Source organism: Microsporum canis, genomic scaffold (genome assembly GCF_000151145.1).
Source record: "Microsporum canis CBS 113480 supercont1.1 genomic scaffold, whole genome shotgun sequence".
Classification (NCBI taxonomy): domain Eukaryota; kingdom Fungi; phylum Ascomycota; class Eurotiomycetes; order Onygenales; family Arthrodermataceae; genus Microsporum; species Microsporum canis.
In genome coordinates, this window is record NW_003299169.1 from 1,778,611 (window position 1) to 1,806,014 (window position 27,404).

Sequence of the window (27,404 nt, forward strand, 5' to 3'; positions counted from 1 at the left end):
TAAGTATGGTCTGGACAAGGCGATGGATTCAATAACTACCCCCAGCATGCCCCATCCAGAGAATGCAATGGAACATACCCAAAACTACGTCAATAGCAGAAAAAGCTGTGGCTATGTCGTGTATCCGGACATCGAACTGCAATAGAATGCCGCGCCCCAACCACTCTCAGTTCCCCGTATTCTCGTTGCTGGCTGCGAGCCCACCACTATCTATGACTGATAATTACTAGGCTATCCATGACTGATAACTACTAGGCGCCAGTCGATCATGAAACTAAATAGCTTGGCCCCATGCAGAATGATGCCTTGGGACTGCGGCGGCAACCAGCATATGATCCTATCCTATAATTATTATGCGGCTAATGTGGGAATCACATTGAGACCTATAAGTATCTTTAACTTCTTCCTCTTCTTCGTTCTGGGTTTACGCCTTATTTCAATCCCAACCAGCATAGTCGTCTAATCTTACATTTGTTATACCAATCCCACCTATTGTCAACAGTTACTACCCGGAGTTCACAAGATATTGATTAAGCCCAGCTGATTGAATACATTCATCCCGCACATATTCTCAACCCATCATTACGTGCAACACCGACACAGAAATCCACCCATACTACAAGGCCCATCCAATGTGCCAAGTTTGGATTACAACAAAGATGGAGACGCAACATTACAGGATCGAAAGACGTGAAGAACGGCCTTGTGGGAGGATGCACCCTCGGCCCTGGCCAGAAGTCCACTTCAAAGGTAGCCGCCCAAAAACTCAGCCTTCTCGAATACCACGTTTCAGCCGTAGGTCTAGTTATATCTACGAACTGGACTATACCCAACGACGATCTGGCATCTACCTAAGAAGAGGTTATTCATCACGCACAGAGTGTATGTAAATCTACCATACCCCCTCATCCATGGCACCCACTAATGCGGCTCTAGGGATTGAGATTCCCATCAGCTTCAAGAGTGCCATATGGCTATTATGAGGTGCGATGATGAGCGGAATGATTCCATAACTGTACCTAAAGAATATGGTCAGCAATGAAGTGAGCAATCACCAAGGAAGCCCCGCTTAACCTAGGCTGCGTTCAGATTGATTATATGATGTAGCTGTTTTGTTTTGAAGACGCATTGGAAATATTGGCAGGAGGGAGGTATTTTACTTTGTTCTAAAATGGGTTGAGAATTATGGCTACGGAGGGGGGAATAATGGTTGGAGTCGGTGTTGGGCTTTTGTATATTTATCCATATTAAAGTTTCTGTTACAGTTTTCTAAGAAAAAAGATTATGTCCTGAAGTTAAGCATAAGATAAAGAAGTAAAAAACTGGACGTTAGATTCTAAAACTAAAATTGATAACTTAGAAGTTTATTTTACAAAAGGAGACGGAAATAATAGTGATATATGCTTGAGCGCTAGAGATTTTGCATTGCCTTCTTTTGTACATTTCTTCACAGATAATATAGACTATATTTCATCCAAGTCTGCAAGATGACCTAACTGCTATGGTCGTCATTGTCATCGCTATCACTACGGCAATCCTCATTATTCCCTTCTGACTCATTATCTTGGCTATCATTATCATTATCGCTTCCGTAGACCTCGATCTTAGGTCTGAAGACAGTATCAGTCCACTCCCCAAACTTTTCAATATCCCACAGCTCCCCAACAGCTACAGATTTTGCTGAACTCTTCCTGCTGAGCTTATCTTTCCCAGCTTCAGCAATGGCATATGCTTCCAAAAACTCTTCGTAGAGTTGGATAACATTATCTTGCACGGCACTGACAAGGGTTTCTTTGGTTCGCTTATCTTCCAGATAGTCATCCAGTAAATGCCGTAAGTTGGGTATCTCCTCCTCGATCATTCGGCGCATAGCCAGAGCTCCCTTTTGAATTTGTTGAGACAATGCCGGAGTTATTGTTTTGTTTGCGGCCGACGGTAGCGTGGAAGTCATTTTGGTTGCGAATGTGTCGGTGAAATCGTTGATTACCGTTCGAAGTGTACCATCAAGTTCAACTTTGGCGTCTAACATATTTTCAACTACTTGGGGTAACAAACCGCCCCCAACAAGTTGCATCCAGGTCCGAGTATTAAAAAGGCCGCCGCGTTCTTGTAGCTCCCAGAAAGTGTTAGTTACACCAGAGAAGTCAAAGGACACGTCAGGCGACACAAATTCAATATCGAACGCAACAATTTGCTGCTTTAATACAAGCAAATGCTTTACAAGGAATAGAAGCCCATCCGGTTTAGACTTTTTGGAGGAGATCTCTGAACCAGCTTGTTGGATTGAAAGCGTTGTTTGATGGACAATTTGGTGGGCTAGATCATCAAATACCTTGGACTATAACGGAGAATTCGTTGGCTAAGGTCAAAATCGGGTAATAGTGGGAGAGAAGAAGAGTACTCACATTAACCAGCCGATATATGCGACTTAAAAGCCAGATCGCTTTCTTTAGAGTGGGATACCACCCTTCAAACATGGCTTGTGAAGTAAAGTCCCATTGGGAATCTTTATCTGCCAGGGAATCAGGATCCTCATCCACAGCCGTTGGCACCTTCGGCTCAATAAATGAAGATTTACTCCCTGAAACTGCTGGTGAAACATTGTTTTGCAAAGCTTGTTTATTCTTTGCAGGATAATCAAGATCTTCTGGGCGCGGCTTGAACCTTTCAATTTCGTCTCGTAGGATAGTCTGTGCGAGAAAAACAAGTCGTGTCTGTGCGTCTTGGAGCGCAGGTTGGATCAATACTGCAAAATCTAGCTGATTGGGATCCGCCACATATTCCCCATCTTCATCTGGATCGTTTAAATATCGAGTTTGGAGTAATATACACAACTGGCATAGCCTAACGAGCTTGTTGTCATGAATAATTCGAGGTCGCAGATGGTCATAGAGAGGCTCGCAGATAGCTTCAAGGCAATCATAGAGGCCGTACTGGCCATGGAACCATTCTCCCCACAGTTCAAATTCATCAAGACATATGCCACGAACGTAGCTGATACTTGTTCTCGCAAATGCAACTAAATCCTTTGACGTACTTGGTGCGTTTGCGATATCATTTAGTCTTTTTCTCACGAGCGGCACAACCAACTTCGCACGGGATGTTGCAAAATTTACGTGAAGTTCGTTCAGCAGGCTTTGGTATTCCGCTTCAGCACCTTGTTCGGGGTCCAAGGGAGGAACCGCTCTCTTTTGGATTTCTAGTCCCATATCTTTCATTTCAGGAGCACCAACACGAAATTTGGCATAGAGAAGAGCCGACATAGTGGTGTCATTAAGTTGACGATCAGCAATCCGCTTCGTAACACCTGATGAGATCTCCCGTACAGTTGAGACAAACTGGCCACGGATCAATGTAAGGGCACGAGTGAGTAGTAGGCGGTACCGCGCCCTATATACCTCTGCTTCCCTATGTTCTGGCTTTAAGAGAAAGAATATATTAGCAGGCAAGGCAACATATAACAACGGTGACGAGGAAGTCGACCCTACATGTGCATGCATATAATCTAGACACTCATCAAGGCGTCTTAACATATCCGAAAAATCTTTTGAGCGAACTGAGTTACTAGCCCCCGGTGCATTGAGCCTTCTAGAGATAGGATCCAGATAGTCATAGGGTATCAGATTCTCATGAATGTCATCTGCTAGTTTCGAGCTTTTGTTCTGGACAGAGAGGAGGCCTTCACATTGTTTCTGAAAGGCAGCCGTGCGGTTCTCTACTGATTCAAATGACTGAGAGAGAGAGGAGAGGATTTCTAGGGTTTGCGATGTATCTTGGAGGAGAGAGTCGAGGTGGTATGTCGACAACTCTAGGTCGTCAAGGCATGATCTAGATAATCCAACCGGTTAGTAACAAAAAGAGAAAGAAAGGAAACTTCGCCGCAAATAATATAGTAGCACGTACTGGTATTTTTCATAGCTTGCTTCTAGCAATTCGTCTTTAACATCGCCGTACCATTGCGTGAACTCGAGGTCATTCCTTATCCCACCCAGCGCATCCTCCGCAAGCAGGGAGGGCTCTTCAGTTCCCTCGCTGCTATTTGTAGGTTTGTGCATCTTCTAAATAAAGGGCATGGTGATATTAACTGGCTATTCTGGGCAGTGGACGGCCAAAACTTATCCCTTCAACATCGATGGTGTTGCATGTAATTAACTTGGTTTCTTTAACCCTTGAAGCCAGTTATGTCACGTGAGAGGTATCAACTCCTCCGGATTTGCTTTTCATTTGAACTTCTTCAACGTCCAACTCCGACGTTGAAAGGAGGATGAAAGCCACCATATAGTAATGCGGTTTGGATACTGTCCCGAGGGTCATGGAATGGCTAATTATGTGACTGATGTTGGATCCACCTAGCTACGGACGTTCCACGCTATTTGCAGCCATGGAAAATGATCATGGATTTGACAACATTCTGTGCCTTGGAATGACATTAAAAGCCCTTCGAGGACATCAATAATGTTCAATCAATCTACCGGGAAGGCTGATGGTAAATGACCAAAAAGAATGGATTTTACGGAAACACCACTGAATTCAGACAAATAAATGCAATGGCAGCATACCCGTCTCTTCCGGATCTCCGTCTATGAGAGATCTTTACCTGTGATAAGGGGCATATGAATTGTCAATGTCTACTGCTTAACGTACTCTGGGGAAGCTACAAATGAAGGTCAAATTGCTAATGGATGAGAGTGAACTTACATATTGCTTAGATGTTAAATGAAGATTCCGCTTGCAAATTTCAATATATTCATCCGAACCGAGCCTTTAATCCTTCCATCAAGGAAACCGAAAATATGCACAGAACCAACATGTTATCAACACCCAAAAGAATTAGCCAACCCAAAGAGAAAATCCCAGCAGTACCACTAGTTATTCGTTAATGAAAGGCCCTCGACTTTGCCTTCTTCCTTTCCTCTAACCTCCTCCTCCATCCAGCCATCAGGAGCGGCCCCAATTTCAACTGCCTTGCAACGTGCATCTGCTTCTCCACTTGTCCCTTGTACCGTTTCCAGCTGCGCTCACGTCCTTCGTCTGCCATCTGGGCTAACATGAAGTCCCAGTTTTGTGCTTCCTGAGCGCGTAAGACACTGTCACGGTCCACGAGAGATCTACGGTTGTATCTTGCAGCTGTACTCGGGCCGGGTCCAGGTCCTTCATTCGGCGCGATGGTTGCACTAGGTGCGGAAACGGGAGTCACTGTAGGTGCTGGTGTGAGGGCTGGAACGTTCACCTGCTGTGACTCTGGACTCCGTGACCTAGTTGGTTCAATGCGGTCTCTACTTGTCCTAGGACGAAGTAGCGAGTTATCTGAGGTGGGAGGAGAGCTGGTCATACGAGCTCGTCGCTGCTGTTCCGGAGAGGGCGTGAATTCAATCGACGTAGATGCCGGTGACACTAGGGAGCTATACTGATATACCAATCCTGGCGGGGCGGGTGGTTCCTGCTGCTGTGCGTGATTTCGAGACGGTGTTAAATATTGGGCCCGGCTGAGCTCCTGCTGTGAGGCCATGTAGAGCCGTTGCGATCGGAAGCGAGCCGCAGCTTCTTCACCGACTAGATCTGGATCCTCATGGGGAGATAGAGGGAGGTGTATGCCCGATTGTGTGGGTGATGATCGCTCGTTTGCTGTAGAAGTGGCAGATGGTTCTTCGGTTGGAGAACGAACTAGAGTTATGGTGGACGAATTATGAGCTTGTCCAAGAGAAAACGGCATCGCCGCATTTCTTGATGAAGAAGGTCGGTTCTCTATCTCTGAAATGCTAGACGTTGTGATATCTGTTGTGGTTTGGAAAAGCCCCGGGAAAATGAACCTTGAAATCGCATCAATTTCGTTGGATGAACTTGTTACACGCCTGTTTGCGACATTCCGGTAGTGACGTGACTGCAAGCTGCCCGTGACCGGTACCCATTCCGATGAGTTATACGCTGAGCGAAGGCTGGACGATGTGTTACGTATGGATCGTGCGGTGAAGTTAGATGAATTACTGAAGGGTGATATTGGGCCAATGCGGTTCTCGAAACCACGGGCGTACATTGGTGTAGGAGGGAGACCATTCCGGTCGGTGTTATTCTGTGCCCCTTGGGACTGAGTCGTCTGCCGTTCCTGTTGCTGCTGTGGCTCTGGACGTGGTTGGCGTTGCTGGTTCTCTGCTGGCGAGGGAGTATTAGGAAGTACATCGCTCGCCCGCCGGTGGGACGCTGGGACATAAGAGTGGTAGGACGGAGCAGCGGATACGTATGACGGTGCATCTGAATGTATAGACGCTGTTTCGGAGTCATTCAGAGGCACTCTACGGGGAGTGTACGGGGGCAGCTGTTCGACTCCATGGAGGAGGGAACGATGAGGCGGCAGTGGCAGGGTAGCCATACTCCCTTCTTCACGCCAAAGTATAGATTTGAGAAGAGACCAAGCGTTGCAATAGGGGATATATCTGGTATATATCAATAACTGTGTGATGTACTCTGTAAGACGAATGTGATGGCTCAAAAAGCCTAAGCGCCGAGAAGAGATATCAGCATTGACGAAGAATATACAGATACAACGGTACGATATGATGAGTACAAGAAGATGATGCTATACAGACGAAGATCGCCAGCTCGCCCGTTCTTGCTGGGCCCTAGAATGAGGTCCCAAAATGCAGCCGTGTGCGGCCGTCTGAGTAGGAAGAAGCCTGCTTTCTTCTACCAAGGCCCAGGTTATGAGGTCATCGATAACAGCGATAAGCATGCAGACAACAAACGGATAACTAGATTGCGACTTATGAACCGTTCAAACAGAACATGCAAAAAAAAGGAACATGCGAAGGCGATGAACAGAGAGAAAAGGAAAAAAAAAAAAAGCGTTCGAGCCCGTTTGTGAGGCACCTGATGCCGCTGTCCGCCCTGCATGAGGCTACGGAGCCAAGGGCTCGCAATCCTATGTCTATACTCGCTTGGTAACCAACAGATGTAACCACAACACAGCGAAAGAGCCATTTTTCCAGCCGGAGAGAGTACCTCACTGTGCGAAGGAAAAAAGCAAGTTAACTTGTTCGCTGGCGCTGACGCTGACGCCCTTTTTTTCGACTTTCTGCACCGCCCTCTGGGTCTCCTGCGAACCTTAGTCTGTGGCTGGAACGCTGAAGATGCTCGGTACGGACACAGTACAACGAGAACCAAGATTGAGAGTATGAACTATGTGGCAGCATTAGGAGTTGTCGTCCTTATCGCCGCGGAAAATGGACAGCTATAACAGAGCCGTTTAATACTATCATTCTCGAGTTCTAGCCCGGTTATTTCCAATCAATCTTCTGGCGCGGATATACCAGGCCATGGACAAGGTATACGGTCACGTAAGACTTTACCTTATGCAAGTGGCATCCCTGTCTATACCTCCATCCTCACTACCTTACATGCATAGAGGAACATGACCCTTCCTTGTCTCTGTCTTTCTCTTCCCTCTCTTCCTTTTTGGTCTTTTTATCCCGATGAGATTACATAATAACCCGAGAGTCGGCGATCTCTGAGTTTCGGATAAAATATTTACCGTAATATCACGTGAACGTAGACGACAACAGCTGAAGAAAACTTGAGAAGACGCAGAATATAAGGGATACAGCTTGTATTTTTTTATTGTTCGAGCTCGCTCATGGCGGCTTAACGAGTTACTTGTGTATCTCGTATCTAGCTAGCTAATCACTAACTTGTGTGTGAATGTGTGAACGCTGGCCTGGCTCCATTGTACGCCGACGCCCAGCCTGAGTCCGAAATTGAAAAAAAGGAAAGGAAAAGGAGGCATAATAAATACATCGTTAATTCATACTGAAGTGTTTGTGTTTTTTTTTCTTTTTGTTTCGTCTTTTATTTGTGTCTCATGGGCTTGGTCCGAATCCTCCAGTGGTTCCTGCTTGCTCCTTTTGAAGCTTTTCGTGAGGTCTAGTTGCAAATGCCGTGCACTGCTTTACAAGACAGATGGCATCATATCTCTGTAGGACGATGTTAGTCTCCAAAGAGGCCGTACACCATCATATCTTGCCCAAGGCCCGGACGTACCTAGATTCGTTCTGAACCTTTCTGACTCTCTCGACTACACGATCGTACAGGGGGTGGCCCGGCTCCAAACCAGTCAGCTTCTGGGTCGCGGATTCGCAATCCCTCTCACGAAGGATCTTGGCAAGCTCAGCGCTCTCGTCATCCCCGGGGACGTTCTGGAAACGCAAAGCCTGCTCGACAGCGCCGATGAGAGCATCGACCTTCTCGCCTCTCTCGGCCAGCTGAGCAGCAGGGCCAATGAAGCGTTCTTTTCTGCCAAGTTTGCGGATGGGAGCACGGCCAACACGCTCCACTACGTCCTCAAGGTATGGGTTGGAGATACGGTCGATGATAGCGCTGACGTACGCACGCTGTTCCTCCGCTGGGATGCCGTGCTTGTCAATGATCAGCCGTGAAGTCTCGCTAAGGGCATCATCGACTATCTTCCTGATGCGTGCGTCGGAGAGGGCGTCATAGATGGTCTTCTTTCCAGAGTTATACCCGTAGTATGCGGCAGTGGCGTGGCCGGTGTTGACGGTGTAGAGCTTACGCTCGATATAGGGCTCCAGGTTGTCGACCCAGTGGATGGCATCGATCTCCGGGTGTCCCCAGTGTCCGAAGGGGGTCTGGTCAACAGCCCATTCGTAGAACTTCTCGATCTTGACGTTCAGGCCCGAGTTGGGGTCCTGGGTTGGCACAATACGGTCAATGGCCGAGTTGGCAAAGCGAGCACGGTCAGAGAGGCTCTCGAGACGGCCCTTGTCTGTGTGTTCCTTGATGAAGTTGGCTAGAGTGTCGGTTGCTCCGATAGCATTCTCACACGCAATGACAGCGAGTGGGCGTTCGATGGTTCGTGCATCGATGCCCTTTGCAATAGGAGAGGCGATGAACTTGAGGATGTTAGGTCCCACGGCACAGGTGACGACGTCTGCGGTGGAGATTTCACGGATGACATCGTCGAGGTTGTGCTTCGAGTTGATGGCGCGGTAGTTTGTGATGGTCTTGACGTTTTCGCCCTCAGAGCTGATCTCGGTGACGGTGTAGGACTTGGTCTTCTGCAGGTTATCGATGACCTGGTCCATCACGTCGATGAAGACGACCTCATAGTCCGACTCATGGAGAAACTCGGCCACGAAGCCACGGCCGATGTTGCCGCCGCCAAAATGGATGGCTTTCTTGGGTGACATCTTGCTGGAGGTCGACGTGTGCGTGGACGAAGGTATCTTCTGCTTGGAGAGCGCGGAACTGGTAGACGGGGACGCGTGGAAAAGAGATATGGCCGACGAGAGGGCGGTGGTGATGGCCTTTAATAGTGAAGTGACCGATGTTGTGGGCAAAGCAAGGAGAGAAGAAAAGAAAAAGGAAAGGAAGTTGGGGGAAGAAGTTGACGACGCCAGCTTGACGGCTTTGCAAGGACGGCCCTTTTTTTTATCTATATTTCTTTCCTACTTCTTTTTTCCGTGCAACCAAACTATTGAGTATGGAACTTGGTTCAAGGCGAATGTTCGAATCTTTCAATTGGAGCAAGGTATCGAAAGCTAGTTAAAAAACAGAAAAACAGGGTAGCAGAGGTAGTTTCCAAGTACCAGAGATATACATTCTCCCTGCGCCTTGGGGAGACGAGCTCTATAAGTATTTTGCCTGGACCTTGAATTTCCCCAATGTACCAGAAAACCTGCGATGAAATCATCTCCCGCAACGCCCCCTCACCCCAGTGGCATAGACTGCGATATGACTGGCTTGCGGCCTGCACGCTGCTCTCCACTTGGTCTGCACCCCCTTGGCCTGCGTCATCACCTCGAATCAGAGCGCAGAGAACGAAATGATACGCTTGGGGATGGGAGATTTTGTTTTAGAAAAAAGATGGTGGCAGCGAAGCAGCTGATAGTCGCGAGCGTGTTACCGATAGGCAAAAGATAAGGAAGATGTCACTTTCTCTCTTGTTCGTTCCCTTTTTTTTTTTTTTTTTTTGAAACAACCTCGTGAGATAGGGTCATGACCTTCAGTGGTGGAGAGGGAGAGAGAGACAGAGAAACACTGCTTGTTTCCGATCCAGTTCGTTCCTCCCACTAGCTTCCGTTCCCTGGGCCTTCCATCCCACCGTCGCCAAGCAGGGTGAAGAGCAATCCCGAGTGAGGAATGCACGGTTGATATCCGGTATGTGATATGAAGCCTAGCGTCGGCGTGGACAGGAGGTTGGCTAGCAGGTCATGGTGCCAGCGATGCTACTTCGGGCTTTTCGTAGTCGTGATATTATTATTACCATCCTGACAGTGTTAAGTTGCTGCGCCAGTGGGGGTTCTTTTGCTGCCCAAAGCCCTTGTTCGGGAGTTGTCCGGGTGGCGTTCCCGCTAGTAACATCGCGAACGTTCCAGCTTCCGCAAATTATGGACAAGGGTGGTTCCGGGATGTTAGAGGTCGGACAGGACCAAGCTTCTTTTCTTGACAACATACACTTCGTCCATGCACCGACATTTTGGTTCTATTTCAACTGATAACGTATCGGAAGTTGAGGCCTTGGCCTCTTCGCTTAGTCAACTTCGTCTATATCGAGAAAAAGGGAGAAAAGCTATCCTACCTTTCTGCTTTTTCTTCATTTGTCTGCGTGAGGGATTTTATTGACTTTGCCCCCCCCCTTCTGTTCATTTCTAGCTAAGTTGGAGGTTAGTTGGGCCGACCAGGGGGGAGGGTTGAAGGGTTGTGTTAGGTATTAGAGACAGTTCCCCGGCCTGTCCTGGCGGTTCCTCTTGCCTGATCCTGCTTGCCCTGCCCTGCCCGTGGTAACTGTCCTTTTTCATTTCGAACGAAACGCTGCCACCTGAGGAACGTGGTGGGCTTCGCGATGCACCTCTACGCTTTTGGCTCAAACGGGTCGGGGCAGCTGGCGATCGGGCACATGGAAGATGTCGACAGGCCCGCGAGGTGTCTTTTCGCGGGGGACGAATGCCCTGTACCAGCCTCGGGTGACGGAGATAGCCTCAGTCCCATGCATCTCGTCGCTGGCGGGAATCACACTTTGATTCGACTACCTTCTGGGAGAGTGTACGCTGCTGGCTGCAACCTGCATGGCGAATGTGCCACGCACACCACAACCCAGAATCTCCTCCGCTTCCAGCGTGTGGTGATCACCAATGCCGATGTCACTCTTGACAGAGAGATCTCCGTCTTCTCCTCTATTTCTGCAACATGGTCTGCCTCTTTTTTTGTAACCGTCAACAAGGACTCTATTTATGTGGCCGGGCATGGTTCTAAGGGTGAACTTGGCCTAGGGGCAGGTTTGACGGAGATAAAAGTGCCAACAAGGCTGCCAAACTTCCCTCCAGACGGTAGGCAGATCATCTCCATTGCTAGCGGGATGGGCCACACTGTAGTTCTCCTAGACGATGGCGCGATATATGGCTGGGGGACAGCCAGAAAGGGTCAGCTGGGAGTTGACAAGGTTAGTGAGAAGGCCGTTTGGTCTCCACAAAGGATATCAGTGGGTGATAATCTGCGTGACCAAATTCGCGGGATCAGCTGTGGTAGAGAATTTACCGTACTCACCACCTCTTCGGCAATTTCTTCTTCTTGCAGTACTTCAGCAGAATCACTATACATCCTGGGCCCAGATAAATGGGCCATATCATCTGCTGCTCCTTCTATGGTAGCTCCATATAACTCACTAACTGCCAGCTGGCATGGCGTCTATTTACATCTCTGTGATGGAAAGGTGCTGGCTTGGGGCCGCAATGATCGAGGCCAGTTGCCGTCTAATGCAATGCCGGCCCTCGCTTACCTTGCCGTTGGAAGTGAGCATGTTGTCGGTGCAATCGACCGTAAGACGTTGATTGCATTTGGGTGGGGGGAGCATGGTAACTGCGGTCCAGTAACTGACGAGCAAGGTAATGTTACCGGCCGATGGAACGAAATCACAATACCTTTAGATGGCAGCAACATTGAGGCTGTTGGTGCTGGATGCGCAACGAGCTGGGTTATGCTATCAGAATCTAAATCCAGCTAGAGACATTGTCCAACAGAGCTATCAGTCGAATAGACCGCGTATCTAAATCTCCAATTAGTACTATATTCAAAGAAGATAGAAAAAAGCATGTCATCCCACCTGGGATATTCGCTGAGTTGGTGGAATTCTCATTTCGTCGTCCTTCTCCGTAGGGCTGGCATTGAGATCGTCTTCCCTAGAAACCGGTTCCACCCTTGATACATTATCTTGGATAGTCCCACCGAGGCTCTGCCGCAATGCCTCCTATACCACGTTAGATCAGCATAAATAACGTATATAAGAAAAACGCAGGGGATTAGTACTTGGTCTAGATTCGCATCCCATCGAAGCATGTCTTCCTGCTCCTCGTCGTAGTGGGGCTCATCCCATTGGCGGTCGTCGTCCGCTGCAACAAACAAGCTCTCATGATCTATCGGCGCAACGGGCGCAAGCGATGTGATCGGCTTCGCTCCCTGTCTTTGGGAGGCTGGTGGCGGCATCTGTGTTTGTGATTGGGGCTGTACCTGCTTATGTACCTGCGCCTGTTGCTGCTGTTCTCTACCAGATAATCGAATACTAGCACCTCTCTCTGCATTAGTATTGACAATAGGTTGTTCAATGGGTCGTGCTGAAAGCTCTCGTGCCGCATTGGCCTGTGGCGGAACGGACTCCGTCTCATCGGTGCCCTCGCCTCGTGTCATTAGTGTGATTTCACACGTCATCCCAGGTAAATCATAGGAAAACTGAAGTGGCCGACACGGCCGTGTATATCGAGCAGTAATATTTGCTTTGAGCGTATCCGCATGTAGAATAATTGCCCGAAAATCCCTCACACTGATAGCAACATGCAGCCCTTCTTCGACACTGAAGAAAGCAAAGTTCCGCGTCTCGATTGCCACTGATGTATGGACTGGCTGTTTCAGTATTTCTATAAGCTGTTAGATGTAGAAAATATATGTTGATACAATAATTAGCATCATACCTGTCCCAGCCATCACCTTCTCTGTAAAACTAGTAAACACGGCCCGCCCGTCCTCGGGGTAGATATCTAAATGCTCTGCACTACGACCAAAATGTTCTAGTGTTTCACGTAGGAGCTTTGAATCAACAACCCACCGATTCTGAGCACCTGATTTATCGAACAGTGCATGCTGAATGTCAGCTGGCTCGTAGGTAAGCTTGTATGTCTTGAGAACCCCTGAGATACTCTTGTTAGCATTATTTAGCACTAATATTAATTGAATGGCCATTTACCATGCTTGCAAATCATCTGAACGACCAGTCGACATTCCGACTCATCTGGGCTGTCAAACAACTGGGTCACACACCGCTCAATTGCTGTATCTTTATCTTTGAAGTCAATGGCCCGTCCCTTGAACACAGACAATAACGCCTTAAAAACGAAAATTAGTTCAGAAACACTAACATTATAGACAAGAAAAAGTGGCATACTTTGATGTATATTTGACAAGAAACCTTCTCCCGTCCATTTTTATCTTTATTCCCAGATGTGTTATAGGAGTATTCTGTAAAGAAGGGCGTTGCATCAAATTTGTATGATGCATAGCCGGATTTGGTAGCATTCAACGTCGACAAGCGCAGCTAGAGAATTTATCCCGGATATGATTAATAGCCCGTTTATCTACATAGCAAAGTAGATCTTCCTAGATCCATCTTTCTCATAAAACGGGTTATATGGGTATATCTTACGCAGTCAGGCTCTGCTTCAATTGAGACAGTTTCATTGAATTTAGACAGACATATTAGCACATCACGGAGCTGCATGAGAGCTTCTGGGAGTAACGTAAAGGATAAAGAAGCCATCTTTAAGTAGAATTACTTTCTTGATCCAACTTGTATACCACGAAGTTGATATCGCGTGGTTCACTTAAGAATTCAGCATATCGGCCTGCTGACTAATAAAAGAAGAACGCGTATCACGTGAAAGAGTAGAAGATGAAGATATCAATTACTATGTTGAGCAATTGTTTTTTAATCAGTTGTAGAATCCAAACAAAATAGATGTATGTATATACTATGCTACTCCATATAAACAACGCGACTTCTCATTAAAAAGGAGTAACCAAGCAAACCTGAAACGCCTATGCTTCACGTTCGCCTTAGCTTCATAACGGATATATAAGGCACGTATCGTAAATAAAGAAAATTGGGACGCTATCGAAAGAAAGCTTTGACTGGCGGCCGAATGGAAGGAGTAAAGAACAAATAGATAACAATCAACAAAAAAGAGAAAGTTTGGGCATATAAAACCGGGGGCGAGCCCTATTTTTCAAGATGGCGGTCTATACCAGTAAGACCTTTGTCAAAAGAATGGCCAATAATAGGCAAGACGATCAGTATTAAACGTCTTTCAGAGAGCTCTAAAGGACGTGTCTGATCTTGGCATGTAATTCAGTGTCAAGGAAATTAAAATTCGGGTCGACGGTGCAGAATGGGTGCTGTGACAAAAGCGTCTCTGCGGTCGGACGGTCGAAGGTATCACTAACAACAGTTGTCAGTAAAATGTGAGATATTACTCGTCAGGAATAAGATAATGAAAGAAAGTGATGACTTACATTGTAAAGCAGTCATACATAAAGGCAAGAGCGGCAGGTTCAATAGCAAGTGCCACATCCTCAGGAATAGGAGGCGCTTGGTTTAAGCTACCCAGTTTAAAGATTGCCCCAATAGCTTCTTCTTTACTCCATGGACGTCGACCTGCGAACATCTCAAGGACCACACAGCCGAGCGACCATATGTCCACTTTAGCGCTATACCCTTGGCCCTGCGATTGAACTACCTCAGGAGCCATCCAGAAGACCGAACCTTGCATGGAATTGGTAACATCATTTCCATAAATATTATCACTCTTCTTTGAGATACCAAAATCCGAGATTTTACAGGCACCGTCGAGGTCGAGTAGGATGTTATCTGCTTTGAGATCTCGATGAAGAATTCCTTGGTCGTGGAGGTATGCAAGGCCACTTAGCACTTGGCGGTTCAAGGATTTCACAACGCTTTCCTCAAATTTTCCGTGCTTTCGAAGACAACTGCCAATACTACCTCCAGGAATATATTCGAGATAAATCGATATTGAAAGATCGCCTCGCTCGCATCCGAGATACTGGACAATATTAGGGTGTTCCAGATGCTGCATAGTGTCAATTTCCTGATCCATAGCAGAAACCAGTTCCTTCACACGATCCTTGTCATAATTGGCAGCCTTCTGATTCACCTCAACTTGTTTCACGGCCAAGATCTCACCAGTATTCGCATTGATGCCCAGGTACACTCTGCCATATGTTCCTTTCCCAATAAGTTGACCCCTGATGATACGGAAAGTTGGTTGTCTCTGTGGAAGTTTTCCTTGTTGTATCATTGCTGATGGTTGCTGTGGCATTGGATCCAAGTCAATTAACCGTGTTCCTGGCTTTGGACTAATTTGCATAATCCTAGCGCCAAACATTTTGGTACTTTTCCTTCGAAGGATTCCAGATGCAGCCGCACCTTTGTTTTGTATACTCTGGTGTCGGTTTACTTGGTGAGCTCCCTTAGCCACTTCACGAATAGATTTCATCCTGTTCAATCCACCTGAACGTGATAAATTCCTGTGTGCCACTGTGCTTGGTACTCTCTTTGCCTTGAGTGTTGATTCAGCTGATCCTAACACGTCTGGAAGATCCTTCAAAGGCGGATATCCAGTTGTACCTGTAGCTTGACCCGCGGTACCACTAATATCTGTCGCTTCAGGCTCTGCTTCATCTCTAGATGATGGCCCAGAGGGTGATAACGGCGGAGATTGGACATTTCCATCTAAGTAAGGCTCGTCTAGATCGACACCCGGGAAGAAGTCGTCTAAATGGTCGATCATCCCTTCCACAGGAGGTCTACTTGCCCAAATATCATCTCTAACAAATGATTCACGTCGCCTGTCATAGTCACGATCATCCGTTGATGGGTTGCTGGTGTCGGCGTCAGTGGAGTTTCGATTTTCAGTCAGATCAAAAATAGCACTAGAAGGGAGATTTCCCGAGGCACCTGAGGTAGTCGGTGATTTAAATGCCACAGAGCGCCCCTTGATAGACCTAGATTCTGTATTAACCTTTAATGTTGGCTTGAGATCTTCACTTTTAGAGGTATCGGCAACTGGCTTCCTCTTAGCTTGGGGAGGAGCTGGACGAGCTATAGGCTTAGCGAAAAGACCAGAGTCCGAGTCATCATCCGAATCTTCTTGTAATGGAGATTTAGCAAATGGAACCGTGGATTCCTGGAAGTTGAAGTCAGGGCCATAAGACTTTCGAGATTGTAACGTTGGCTTCGATGGGAGCGAAGATTCTGAGGTTTCTGGTCTGCTACTCCATTCGCTGGCAGGGTTTCTAGGTGTTTGATTATTGTTAGATTCACCAATTTCGCTGTGGCCTGGCGTATTCAAGGGGAAACTCTCTTTTTCTGCGGACGTCGTTGTACCGGGAGATATAGCGCCGGATTCAGAGCGGCTCGATTCTGGTCTCCCTACATTCTCCGTTGACGGGAGGGTGGTGGTAGACGATCCCATTGGCGTTCCAATTACCCCCGACATCTTTCCAACACTGGCCAAGGCGGCTCCTAAGCCAAACCCAATACCCGGTGAATTTGACTTAGTATCCGATGAAGGTTGCCTATGGAAATCAGGCTGAAACTCCTTAGAATTCCTCATTCGGAGGTCTTCAGGCTTTTTGCTAAGAGAGTTGACTTTGGTAAGTGTGTTTGACTCCGACGGAGCCAGCGGTGGCTTGCGTAACGGTATCAGGGTATCTGATCGTTTATCCTCGTACGGCGAAGTGCGGGGGGCATTAAAATCAATTACCCGGTCACCCTTGATGCTAACGGCGGTGTTTCCGATGGAAATGTCAGTTCGTTGATTTCTGTCCTTCCTTGATTCAAGGTAGGCTTTCTGTTTACGTTCGGCTTCGCGTAGATGTTGCTCGTGTGCACGCTGTATCATAGCTTCTTTTTCTTGATCGGATGAGGGGCTCAATATGGTAGCCTGTCCTCCGCTAGGGGATGAGAAGACACCAGTATTTGAAAGGGTGTTCTGAGGTGGAGCAACTCGCCGTGCTGTAGAAACTTGACTTCCATGCTCTTCAGCCATATCCAGCGGGACTCTATAGCCATTCATTGACGTTTCAAATGTGACTCCCAGTCCCGCAGACGGTGGCATCGCAATACTCTGAATAAAGAATTTCAAGCTTCCTAAATGATCAGATCTAGCACGGCGATTAACTACCAACATAGTGTCACTGAGAGGCTCCTCGTGCATAATTTGTCCGGGCTCAGTGAGGTAAATCAAAGCACTTCCAGGATCTTTGATACCAACACTATTACAGATAAGAGCCCTGAGTGAATCAGCAGCATCAACATCGGAAACATCAATCAAGCGAAAGTTCCATCCATCAACGGTCCCAAAGACAAACTTCTTGGCGGGCGAAGGCGGTGGTATACCCCAAGGTTGGGCCCGGGGTTTATCATGATCGGATACCAAGGATGGTGTCTGTCCGGAAGTTGCAAATGAAGCATTATGGCGGACGCCTACTCCGGGGCCCACCCCAGGGCTTGTTGGAGAATCAAACATTTCATCAGAAGATTGATGAGGGTTGTCATGATTTGGTTTCTTCCTGAAAATATGGAATAAGCTTTTACCTTGGGTGTGTGGGTTATCGTTTGCCTGTTTCGGTTGCTCCTGGGGAGAGGAGTTGTGGCCGGCACGCCAGTCTCCTAGTGCAGCACCGATGCTGGTCCGGATAGAAGAATTGGGGCCGTTGGGGCCAGCTCCGCCCTGTGATGACAGGCCACGACTCATGGTCGAATCAGAACTATTTCGTTTATTATGGCCAGGAGAAGCAAGAGACGCAAATTGAGCCGCAGGGCTGCTGGCATGGGATTTGGTGTCAGAGTATGTAGGTGGTGGGAATCCTGTGTCGCTTGAAACTGACGGACTATTTCTTCGTCGGAGAGTAGCATCCTGTCCATTGGTATCATTCGTTGGAATGTCAGCGTTTGGAACGGTCATATATTGACTAGGGTGTTGTCTCTGAGCAGCACTTGACGCGTCTACTTCCGCAAATTGCGGTCCAGGGCTGCTTTCTGCAGTGATATTGTTAGACACTGCCGACATAGGTTCTCTGTTTAAATTTGGCGAGTTTTCTATCCCGCCATCCGTAGATGCACTGTGTGAAGCTTGATTTTCGTAAAACCGCCCAGTTCCACCAGTCTCAGGCCCAAGGGTACTAGAAATCCGTCGAATGAGCTTACACATGCGTTTTCCTGCTTCTCGTTCACGAGAATGATCCCACCCGGTCCCGCTTTTGACGCATTCCTTGGCTAGTTGGGGGTAAACCACCTGGTGCATCTTGCCGACATTTCCTCTAGAGCCCAGCTCGATAAATGCAGATCCTTTTAGGTCAAGTGCTTTGAAGGTTTCCTGCCAATCCTGCGAGAAACCATTGTTCGCTAGCCAGAGCAACACTCGGTCTAGAGGCCATCTTTCAGCATCGCCGTTAGGGGCCGTTCCATTCAATGAACCCGCATTATTACTGGGCGTTTGGTTTATATATTGTTGTGCATCAGAGGAAGGGATTGCTGTCTGGGGAACGGCGCTGTATGCTGTAGCAGTGGATGGTCCAGAAGAGAGAGAGTCTAGCTGTGTGGCCTGAGGTATAGATAGCTGATATGGTCTCTGGGCCAGGTGATGTTGAGCTATTCCTTCATTCGATTGCTGCTGTTTGTAGTATTGTTGTCTAAATGTTCCGAAATCTTGTTGTTGGTAGGCATACGGGTCTTGTCTCCCAAACGGGGGGTGAGACTCGTGCGTAACGAGCGGAGGAATTCCCACACCCGGGCCGAATGTCCCTCGTCCCGGAATGTAGGTAGCAGACGTGAGAGGTGCATCATCGGAACTCATAGTAGGTTGTATGGAAAGAGACCCTTGCTTCCGTTGTTGCTGCATGCTGTATGCTGCTAAATGCTGGTTTTGGTTTACCGGCATCATGGGAGGTGGAGGTAGGTATTGTTGGTTCATCCCCTGCCTTGCCCAGTTCTGCTGCATCCCCTGAAGCGCGTACAGCGAAGTCGGTGGAGGCCTCGGTGGCGGCGGTAGCGTTATGCCATGAGAGGCTTGGGTTCGTGGCGGAGGTGGAGGAAAGGGGATATGACCCTGCGGGAGCGATCCCATGGGAGCTCCAGGGATATATTGCTGACGTTGGCCATCCATTGTGAGTTCTGTCTACCGAATATCGACTGTTAAACCGGTGGGACCGAGTCCCCGAACACTTTGTTCTATCTTCGTTATCGTTTGCGCCCCCTAAGTCCCAAGGAGCGACAGGTTCAAGAATCGAGGACCTGCCAGCGATATTATGCTAATTCTCTGTCAGCCCAACATCCTCAGCACCTTCTTAACGCTTTCAGCCAGCATCAAAGTATCATGAAGGACAGTTTCCAGCCGCCTGTCCAGCCACAACGACGTACGCAGGAGCAGGATCGAAATGAGGGGGGTGCAGCGCAGTAATGATTGGCCTGGCCTGGCGTCTGTGGATGGAGTGGGCGGTAATCGGACGAATTGTCGGCCAGTGCTGGGAAAAAAAAAATCGAGAGGACTGAAGAATAAAACTTTGAACCTGCGATTCAGGGCGCTGGTCCTATTGTCTGGTTAACCGTCTACCGCTGGAAATGCAAAGGAGCAAAAGCTACCCTGGAACGATATCACGACCAGCGGCGCTAACTTGTACAGCAGCTGAGTTCCACAAACCAAAGGGCCCTGGAACGGCCTGATTGGTCCCAGCCCAGCTAGTTTGAACTGCCTAGAGAAAAACGAGAGAAAAGCACGAGCAGCAAAGCAGCAAGTTCCGGGCGCAAAGAGACAGACAAGAGACAGCGAGGACAAGAAGAAGTCGCCGTCGCGCTAAAAACCGACAAAACATTTTGATTCCTTCATCTTTTTTGTTTCTCTGCTTTTTTTTTCTTGCCGAGAAAGGAAAAAGTAAAGTTCGGGTCCGAGCGCCTTTTCTTTTTCTTGCACCAAAAAGTGGATAGTCACGTGCGTATTATATAATCACATTATATAATCAAGTCTTCTATTTTGATCATCGAAAAAAAAGAGTGAGAAAAGAAGCAAGAAGAAGAAGAGGAAGAAGAACAGCCAAAGAGAAAATGCTGAGCAGCTTTTCCTGTCGCTCTTCTCTGGGAAGAGTCAAAGAAACACGGGCGTAGAAGGGAAAAGGCAGACTGCCGCGGAATGTGGCTGAGATTCCTCGAGGTACAGCGAGATTCTTTCGTTGATTGACTGAACACTTCCATAACTAACATGATAACTATAGGTTTGGCTTACTGCCAGGGTAAATATTAACGACCGGCGGGTTTCTTTCCATCAAGGGATTATTTTTCACTGACCTCCATCCAGCTTCTGGCGAGCCCGACTTTTCATCGAGCCGTTCAGCGTATCCATAAATCCGTCCAAGAACTCAGACATGGCAAAGCTCCCGAAGATATGGGAGGCACAAATATAGATGGTACCCTGGCATTACATCTTATCGATAGCTCCCTTAGCTGGGCTAACCTGTCTATCGACCGTAGGACCAGGTCTCAAGAAGTATTTCGAGTATTTCCGAGAGGAGCTTCGAAACCAGTTAGGGAAGAAACCGCCTAGATCATGACTCAATTTATATACCCCCGCTTCCTCAATCATCAATCGGTGTTCCTATATCTCCCGCCCTCACGTCCTTCGCCTCCTTGAAGGTATCATCGTTATTTACCGGATATAAATTGGGCTGTCTCCTTATTCGCACCACGGAGTTCATTCCTCATTCCATCCGAAGAATAAGCTGTTCCCCGTCCTTTTCACAATCTAATTGTCCCGAAATTAATTCGCTGCAATATTTGTGACGAGAACAAACACGACGATTCAATGTACTTTATATATCATTTGCATATTTTGCCGGTTAGAATGTTTATGAACAGTTAATTAGAACTCAGGCGCGTTGAAACATCTCCGTCATTTTAAACCGAAAGTGCTTCATTCTTCTATTCGTGCTAATCAATATCAAACGGTACTAAAAGACCAGCCGTGCCTACTTTATTTATACACAACTTGAGGCTCTTGTCTTTATCAAAATGGGTATTGCGGATTGGGCCAGCGATGGCAACTATGCCCTGATCCTGTAGTTCTATATCCAGATACTAGGGGGAAGGACTACAGACGTATCACCATTTTATTCAAGTGGGTAAATTGGGATTCTTATGCTAGTAGAAGGAATATTGAGGCACGCTGAAGCTTAGTTGATCCGCGTTGATATGGGAAAATGTAAATATTGAGAGCTCATGGTGGTGCAAACATAGCCACCAAATCTATATAAGCCGTGCAAAACAAGATGGTTTTGGCCACACAAAGTTAAGTACATGCCATCCTCTAAGACAAGCACTGCTCATCTCCTCCATGATCCGCGGAAAACGGTTGCGAATAACTTCGGATTAAAACACCTGAGTTTCACTCAGTCCGATTATTAATATCAATATTCCTAGATACGGACGCCGGATGAAGAAATTGATTATCAGAGCTTGAGTTAATGGCAGCTGCGGTGTCACATATGGATGTCAACTGAGACTACAAAGTATATCCAGTTGTGCCTCAGGTACAGCGCTGATGGTTTGCTATCCACTCATTGAAATACAGAAGATATACCGCTTATAGTCTCGATGGGATACATAGTAGACTCTTAAAAGACATAGTACACGACCAATAAGTCGAAATAATCCGGGCCTAGAAAGGTTTAGGCCGTTTTCGAATGTAATGTTACATGGCGTGGGCACATTTTTTAGATACCAACATCATGCTCTAGGTTCTGCAATTACTGTTATAATCTGGGGTAGAGTTACAAGGGGGATGTGTTGCACCTTCACATACATAGTATTCCATTAAAAGCCCTAGTTCATCCCTATGGATGTCATCCTACCTTGTCCCACGCATAATGTATTTATATACACATTAAGCCAGCCCTACCAAAACGCTTCGGGTCGTAGATCTGCAGTGGTGTAAAGTCTATATTCAGACGCTCTGGTTTTCGGGAAATCTTCGACCTGGAAATCTAAGACACTTGACATTGACGCCGATGCCGCATGCCTAATAGCCGTTCTCCGGCCGAGCTATACCAGCCGTTCGACGGAAGATGCACTGTTACCTTGTGGCTTCCCAACGTCTCATTCGAATGTCACATATATCACGGAGTCTCCCCAGGCTTATCGAAGGTGTCAACTCACCCTTGCAAAAGTACTGTCTTCAAGCATTGCGCTGTCCGTATATGATGTCTCAGTTAATGTGCGGTATATCTGTCGATGGCAAGTATGTGAGCTCCCATAATCACGAAGGAGGATGTGAGTTACTTCATGAAGTATGAGAAATTGCTCAGAATCCAAATTTCGATGCGCTGGACCCGTAGGAAATGTATTGTGGACGCAAGAACTTGGCTGATGCTATTGAGATGGAAAAGAGCACATTCACAGAAACGGCCACCGTAAATAATTATGTTGTAGAAAGAGTGGTATAATGCGAAGATTCGATAGCGAAATTAAAAAAAAAAAAAAATGAGATGGAATCTGCCAATATGGAGAAACGAGCAGGAGAAAGTAAAGGGGGATATACCAGAGGGCAAAGAGGAGAACTACCAGGCCATTCGGATAGCTGAGGCGGATCTCGGTATCCGTGTAGATATGATTCAACAGTATATCAAGTAATAAGCATGAACACACTACTTACGGCTGAAGTAGGACAGCGGGTTTTGACAACTCCGCACGTTGATTAACTCATAGAATATGACCGATGTAAGACATACAGGGCCAAGATGCAGTCCAAGTTTGATAAGGCACGGATCCAAGTGGCAGAGAGCGTATCCTAAGAATAGAATATGACTTGGACGGTAAAATCTCTGAGGCTGTTCATTCAATGGCAAGCTTTCCCGAGGCCACGAGATGTCCATGCAAACTGCCATATAGGGTCGAACACGAGAAAGAGGGGAAAGGGGAATAAAGAGAAAAAGGAAGCATGAATATGAGCTGCAGTGAGCAAAAGGGCCAGCCACTGGGGGACAACTATACATAGTATATGCATAAAGGTCACCGAGGGAATACTATGTAGAGCCCGTAGAGTTCTGCAAGCAACGGAACAGAGAAAGGGAAAAAAAAGACATATCCCAAGAAGAATACGAGGTCAATGTTATGTGATCATTGGCAGCAAGTCCGAATTCCATCAATGCCGTCGGTATTTGCATCTGAGCACCGTTTGGATATCAGGTTTAGACCAGCGAGAACTCACTCTGATCCGAGAGGCGGTCTGCTCATCATAGACAAAAAAAAAAAAAAAGGGCCCTTTCAAACGGTCAAAGAGCTAGTTAACTCATGTATAGATGATAGGTGTATCGTTGATCAATTGTTATTTTATACTCTCCGCTCGAACGCACCGGTCGGTGTAGCTTTTTGAGGCATAGCTACCCGAGTGAAGAAGATATCTCTGATGGCTGGCGACTTAGCGAGAGAAGTCTTCGCCAAGAAGGGCAATGCCAGCCAGAGGTCAACGACAAGAAACGAAAGAAAAACAACATCGCCAGCAGCCAAAAAGTCGCCAGAGCTTGCATGCCGCCTTATCCAGAGCGATCCGGTGACGGTTTTGGGTTATAGCGAGGCGTTCTGGAGTCCCGATCCACTGGCTTGGTTGTCTGAGCAAATTAATTGAGTGCCAGGACTCTGCTCTCCACCGTCATAAACCATCCAGCCAGCGGCGTTCATCGAGGACAGCCAGTTACTCCATAGACCATCGTTAACTATGCTGCAGCTCCTCATTCTCCTTCGTTACCATGAATGAGAATATCACACTTGGCAAGACTGGTTCGGAACTCTCCTCCAGGTAACACGAACATCCTGTCTGTCTCCATCATCTGCCATCATGCACCTGCAGCAAGGTCTATTTACTTGGTTACACACCCCATCTGCCTACTCCTCTTTGGGTGGTACATGTGGATGGCGTACCTGTATTCGCTCGAGTCTCGGTTTGCCTTTGATGAGAAAGATTGGGTGAGAATCGAGGGGAACTGGGAAGCAAAAGCAGCCAGCCGCAGTCAAGGTTACAGAGATCACTACTGGATAAGGAAATGCCTTGCTGGCTCTATTCATAAATAACTCCTGCTATGCAATTGGAATGTCGACCGATTTAGATTAACTAGCAGGCAAATCAAGTTGTTTGATGGTAACTAGCTACTCAAGCAAGCCATCTACGGGTCCTTCAACTCGAACAACACACCACCAGCGGCGAAGCCTTAAGCGAGAGAAGCCAGCCGCTTCGCCAATCTAACCAAAACCGAAACACGGCGTCAAGCGTTGCTGTGAGCTCGAAATGCAAGCCAGAGCAGGCTAGAAGGGCATCCATCAGTCTGGACCTGCAGCCTCAAAACGCAAAACCCCGGAGCAGCCCAAAATATCGGAAACATCAATCTATCAACCTAAGCCAGCTTTAGCTCCAAGCTTGAGTTAGGCAAGGAAACTAGCTGCATTTTTTTTGCCACGAAAGCTTCAGCCAAAGACAAGGAGGCGTATCTATCTCCAATTGGAATTGGTCTCGAGAAGAGATTCTCTTTGATCAATTTCAGCCCATCAACCACGTCTCTATTCAATGTTTCTGGGCGAGGCTGATGGTACCCTCTCTTCTCTGGCAATGGCAGGATTGGATTCCTCTTTCGCTAATACCTGGCATTCAAGCTTGAAATTCTAATCCTCGCTAATATTTTACATTTTCGATTGATTCCAGAGCAGCCTGTGTTGATAGGAGTTGATACTATTCAATTACTTGCAGTTGAGGAACAGGAAAGTCTAATACCCCAAAATTGATCTCTATGAGCTGGTCTGGAGAGGATAAAAGGGATGGCAACCTCTCCAATTCTTCCAATCCTTCTTTGCAAGAATCCAAACATCTGAGATAACCAACTCAGAAGTGATTCAAGATGGCGAGGCTTCTGTTCATATTTGTGCTTTCTCTCCTGAGTAAGTTTACCCATATTCTCAACCCCTACTATATAGGCCTTCAAAAGCTCACTGAACTTTATAGCCGCTCTGTCTCTGGCCATCCCCGGCCATGATAACAGCGAGTGTGCGAGTTGGTGTAAAGACAACTTTTCTAAATGTGGATATAAGAATGTTGGGGCCTGCGTCTCGGAGGCTGCCCATAATGGATTCGAATGCTGTTGTGGACCAGTAAGTATTCTCAAATAGCCTCTTTTTTTTAAATCAATATCATGGCTATTTTTTGTTTATCTGCCTGAAACTAACTTGACCGAACCCTAGTGCAAATCTCCTATGTTCTGCAAGAACCATCAATGCACTTGCCCACCTAACACCTGCGGAAATGACTGCAAGGAGGTATGCGTGATCTCATATATCTTACTGTATTAAGTATACAGCTAACAAAATTGCAGTGCAAAGCTCCTAAGCAATGTATCTATGGCCAATGCTCCTGCCCACTAGGAACCTGTGGAAGTGACTGCAAGGAGTGCAAGGCACCTAAGCAATGCAAGGACGGCCAGTGTATCTGCCCAACGGATACCTGCGGAGATGACTGCAAGGAGTGCAAAGCACCTAAGCAGTGCAAGGACGGTCAATGTGTCTGCCCCAAAGATACTTGCGGAAGCGACTGCAAAGAGGTATGTTCTGGCCTTCTCTAGCTGCCTGGGTCAAACAGCTAATATTGTATGACTATAGTGCAAGGCTCCTAAGCAATGCAAGGATGGCCAGTGTGTCTGCCCCAAGGATACTTGCGGAGACGACTGCAAGGAATGCAAGTCCCCCAAGCAATGTATTTATGGCCAATGCTCTTGCCCACTTAATACATGTGGCAAAGACTGCAAAGAGGTATGTGTGATATATTTATAACCCCCCTCTGGAGTTAAGTATCTAATATCGATTAAATATAGTGCAAAGCTCCTAAACAATGCAAGGACGGCCAATGTGTTTGCCCGAAGGACACTTGTGGGGACAGCTGCAAGGAATGCAAGGCCCCCAAGCAATGCATTTACGGACAGTGCGTGTGTCCTAAGGGTACCTGTGGAGCCGATTGCAAGAAATGCGAGTATCCTAAGCAATGCATAAACGGCCAATGTGTATGCCCTAAGGACACATGTGGAAATGACTGCAAGAAATGCCAGTACCCCAAGCAATGTATTTACGGACAATGCACGTGCCCTAAAGACACTTGTGGAGCTGATTGCAAGAAGTGTCAATACCCGAAAGAATGCAGGAACGGCCAGTGTGTATGCCCAAAGGACACCTGCGGAAACGACTGCAAAAAGTGCCAGTATCCTAAACAATGCATTTACGGACAGTGCGTGTGTCCTAAGGGTACCTGTGGAGCCGATTGCAAGAAATGCGAGTATCCTAAGCAATGCATAAACGGCCAATGTGTATGCCCTAAGGACACGTGTGGAAATGACTGCAAGAAGTGCCAGTACCCTAAACAGTGCATCTATGGCCAGTGTGTTTGCCCAAAGGATACTTGCGGAAGTGACTGCAAGAAGTGTCAGTACCCTAGGGAGTGTAAGAATGGGCAATGTGTCTGTCCACAGGACACCTGCGGAAATGATTGCAAGAAGTGTCAGAACCCCCAGAAATGCCAATATGGTCAATGTGTCTGTCCACAAGGAACATGTGGCAAGGACTGCAGAAAGGTATGTGATAATCATTCTATAAGCTATGAGACATCTGAAAGCTAACCATATTTTTTTACAACTTCAGTGCCTCCCCCTCCAGCACTGTAGGGATGGTAGATGTGTGTGGTACTAAATGTTGACAAGGTATGACTTACTTTTTACAGCACTGATAATTCAATGAACATACGTGTTAAATGAATATAGCCCCAAGCCTCCCCGCTTGCCTGGGAATACCAGCGATTTCAAATGCTTCTCAAGAGAATCTTCTTAACGCCGAGTCCAAAAGAAGGTTTGAAACACCGATACTTGGTGAGATCAGTTTGTCTACGGGGGCAATAACATTTGATAACGAGGTAATGAATGGGATAAGGTTAAAATTCGGAAAAAACCCACTAAAAACAGTTCCTACCTTTAATAGTTTAATGGATGGATGTTGATTTTGAAATCTTTCTGATTGCTTGTGGTGTACTTATTGACAACCACCGATAATCCGTTTCGTTCAGAAATTCATCGTTAATAATCTAGCTGTCCCTGTTGTAAGGTGTAAAATGAAGGCTAACTCTAAAACCTTGCCTTTAACCTATCCAAACGCCTCACTCGGCATATTTTAGCGAACCAGTGTGTGAATATCAGTTACCTGCAGGGGAAGAAGCCTTATTATACATTATACATTCACTTAGTAGTGAAGGCATAACTTTCGC

At 47.0% G+C, this 27,404-nt stretch overlaps 8 protein-coding genes across 8 annotated transcripts; 3 read left to right on the forward strand and 5 right to left on the reverse strand.

The window, feature by feature from the left end:
• Positions 1-1,492: 1,492 nt before the first annotated feature.
• Positions 1,493-4,055, reverse strand: MCYG_00660 (conserved hypothetical protein; the record flags this gene model as incomplete). The annotated part of the gene is made up of 4 exons (XM_002850510.1): positions 1,493-2,338; positions 2,406-3,419; positions 3,489-3,828; positions 3,904-4,055. The coding sequence occupies 4 exons, from the start codon at positions 4,053-4,055 to the stop codon at positions 1,493-1,495; spliced, it is 2,352 nt and encodes a 783-aa protein (XP_002850556.1).
• An 821-nt stretch (positions 4,056-4,876) lies between these two features.
• On the reverse strand, positions 4,877-6,367 carry MCYG_00661 (conserved hypothetical protein; the record flags this gene model as incomplete). The annotated part of the gene is made up of 2 exons (XM_002850511.1): positions 4,877-5,984; positions 6,033-6,367. 2 exons carry the CDS (start codon positions 6,365-6,367, stop codon positions 4,877-4,879), a joined length of 1,443 nt encoding a protein of 480 aa, XP_002850557.1.
• A 1,483-nt stretch (positions 6,368-7,850) lies between these two features.
• MCYG_00662 (mannitol-1-phosphate dehydrogenase) lies at positions 7,851-9,197 on the reverse strand (the record flags this gene model as incomplete). The annotated part of the gene is made up of 2 exons (XM_002850512.1): positions 7,851-7,914; positions 8,032-9,197. The coding sequence occupies 2 exons, from the start codon at positions 9,195-9,197 to the stop codon at positions 7,851-7,853; spliced, it is 1,230 nt and encodes a 409-aa protein (XP_002850558.1).
• A 1,612-nt stretch (positions 9,198-10,809) lies between these two features.
• Positions 10,810-12,010, forward strand: MCYG_00663 (conserved hypothetical protein; the record flags this gene model as incomplete). Its single annotated transcript, XM_002850513.1, has 1 exon — positions 10,810-12,010. One exon carries the CDS (start codon positions 10,853-10,855, stop codon positions 12,008-12,010), a length of 1,158 nt encoding a protein of 385 aa, XP_002850559.1.
• A 21-nt stretch (positions 12,011-12,031) lies between these two features.
• On the reverse strand, positions 12,032-13,813 carry MCYG_00664 (DNA repair protein rad9; the record flags this gene model as incomplete). The annotated part of the gene is made up of 7 exons (XM_002850514.1): positions 12,032-12,052; positions 12,110-12,253; positions 12,313-12,917; positions 12,972-13,187; positions 13,244-13,382; positions 13,442-13,591; positions 13,700-13,813. The coding sequence occupies 7 exons, from the start codon at positions 13,811-13,813 to the stop codon at positions 12,032-12,034; spliced, it is 1,389 nt and encodes a 462-aa protein (XP_002850560.1).
• Positions 13,814-14,370: 557 nt separating this feature from the next.
• Positions 14,371-19,238, reverse strand: MCYG_00665 (mitogen activated protein kinase kinase kinase 3; the record flags this gene model as incomplete). Its single annotated transcript, XM_002850515.1, has 2 exons — positions 14,371-14,491; positions 14,566-19,238. The coding sequence occupies 2 exons, from the start codon at positions 19,236-19,238 to the stop codon at positions 14,371-14,373; spliced, it is 4,794 nt and encodes a 1,597-aa protein (XP_002850561.1).
• A 4,790-nt stretch (positions 19,239-24,028) lies between these two features.
• Positions 24,029-24,522, forward strand: MCYG_00666 (uncharacterized protein; the record flags this gene model as incomplete). The annotated part of the gene is made up of 2 exons (XM_002850516.1): positions 24,029-24,131; positions 24,263-24,522. The coding sequence occupies 2 exons, from the start codon at positions 24,029-24,031 to the stop codon at positions 24,520-24,522; spliced, it is 363 nt and encodes a 120-aa protein (XP_002850562.1).
• A 483-nt stretch (positions 24,523-25,005) lies between these two features.
• Positions 25,006-27,243, forward strand: MCYG_00667 (tenascin C; the record flags this gene model as incomplete). Its single annotated transcript, XM_002850517.1, has 8 exons — positions 25,006-25,045; positions 25,110-25,255; positions 25,346-25,420; positions 25,477-25,701; positions 25,760-25,909; positions 25,972-26,721; positions 26,908-27,012; positions 27,229-27,243. 8 exons carry the CDS (start codon positions 25,006-25,008, stop codon positions 27,241-27,243), a joined length of 1,506 nt encoding a protein of 501 aa, XP_002850563.1.
• Between the last annotated feature and the right edge of the window lie 161 nt (positions 27,244-27,404).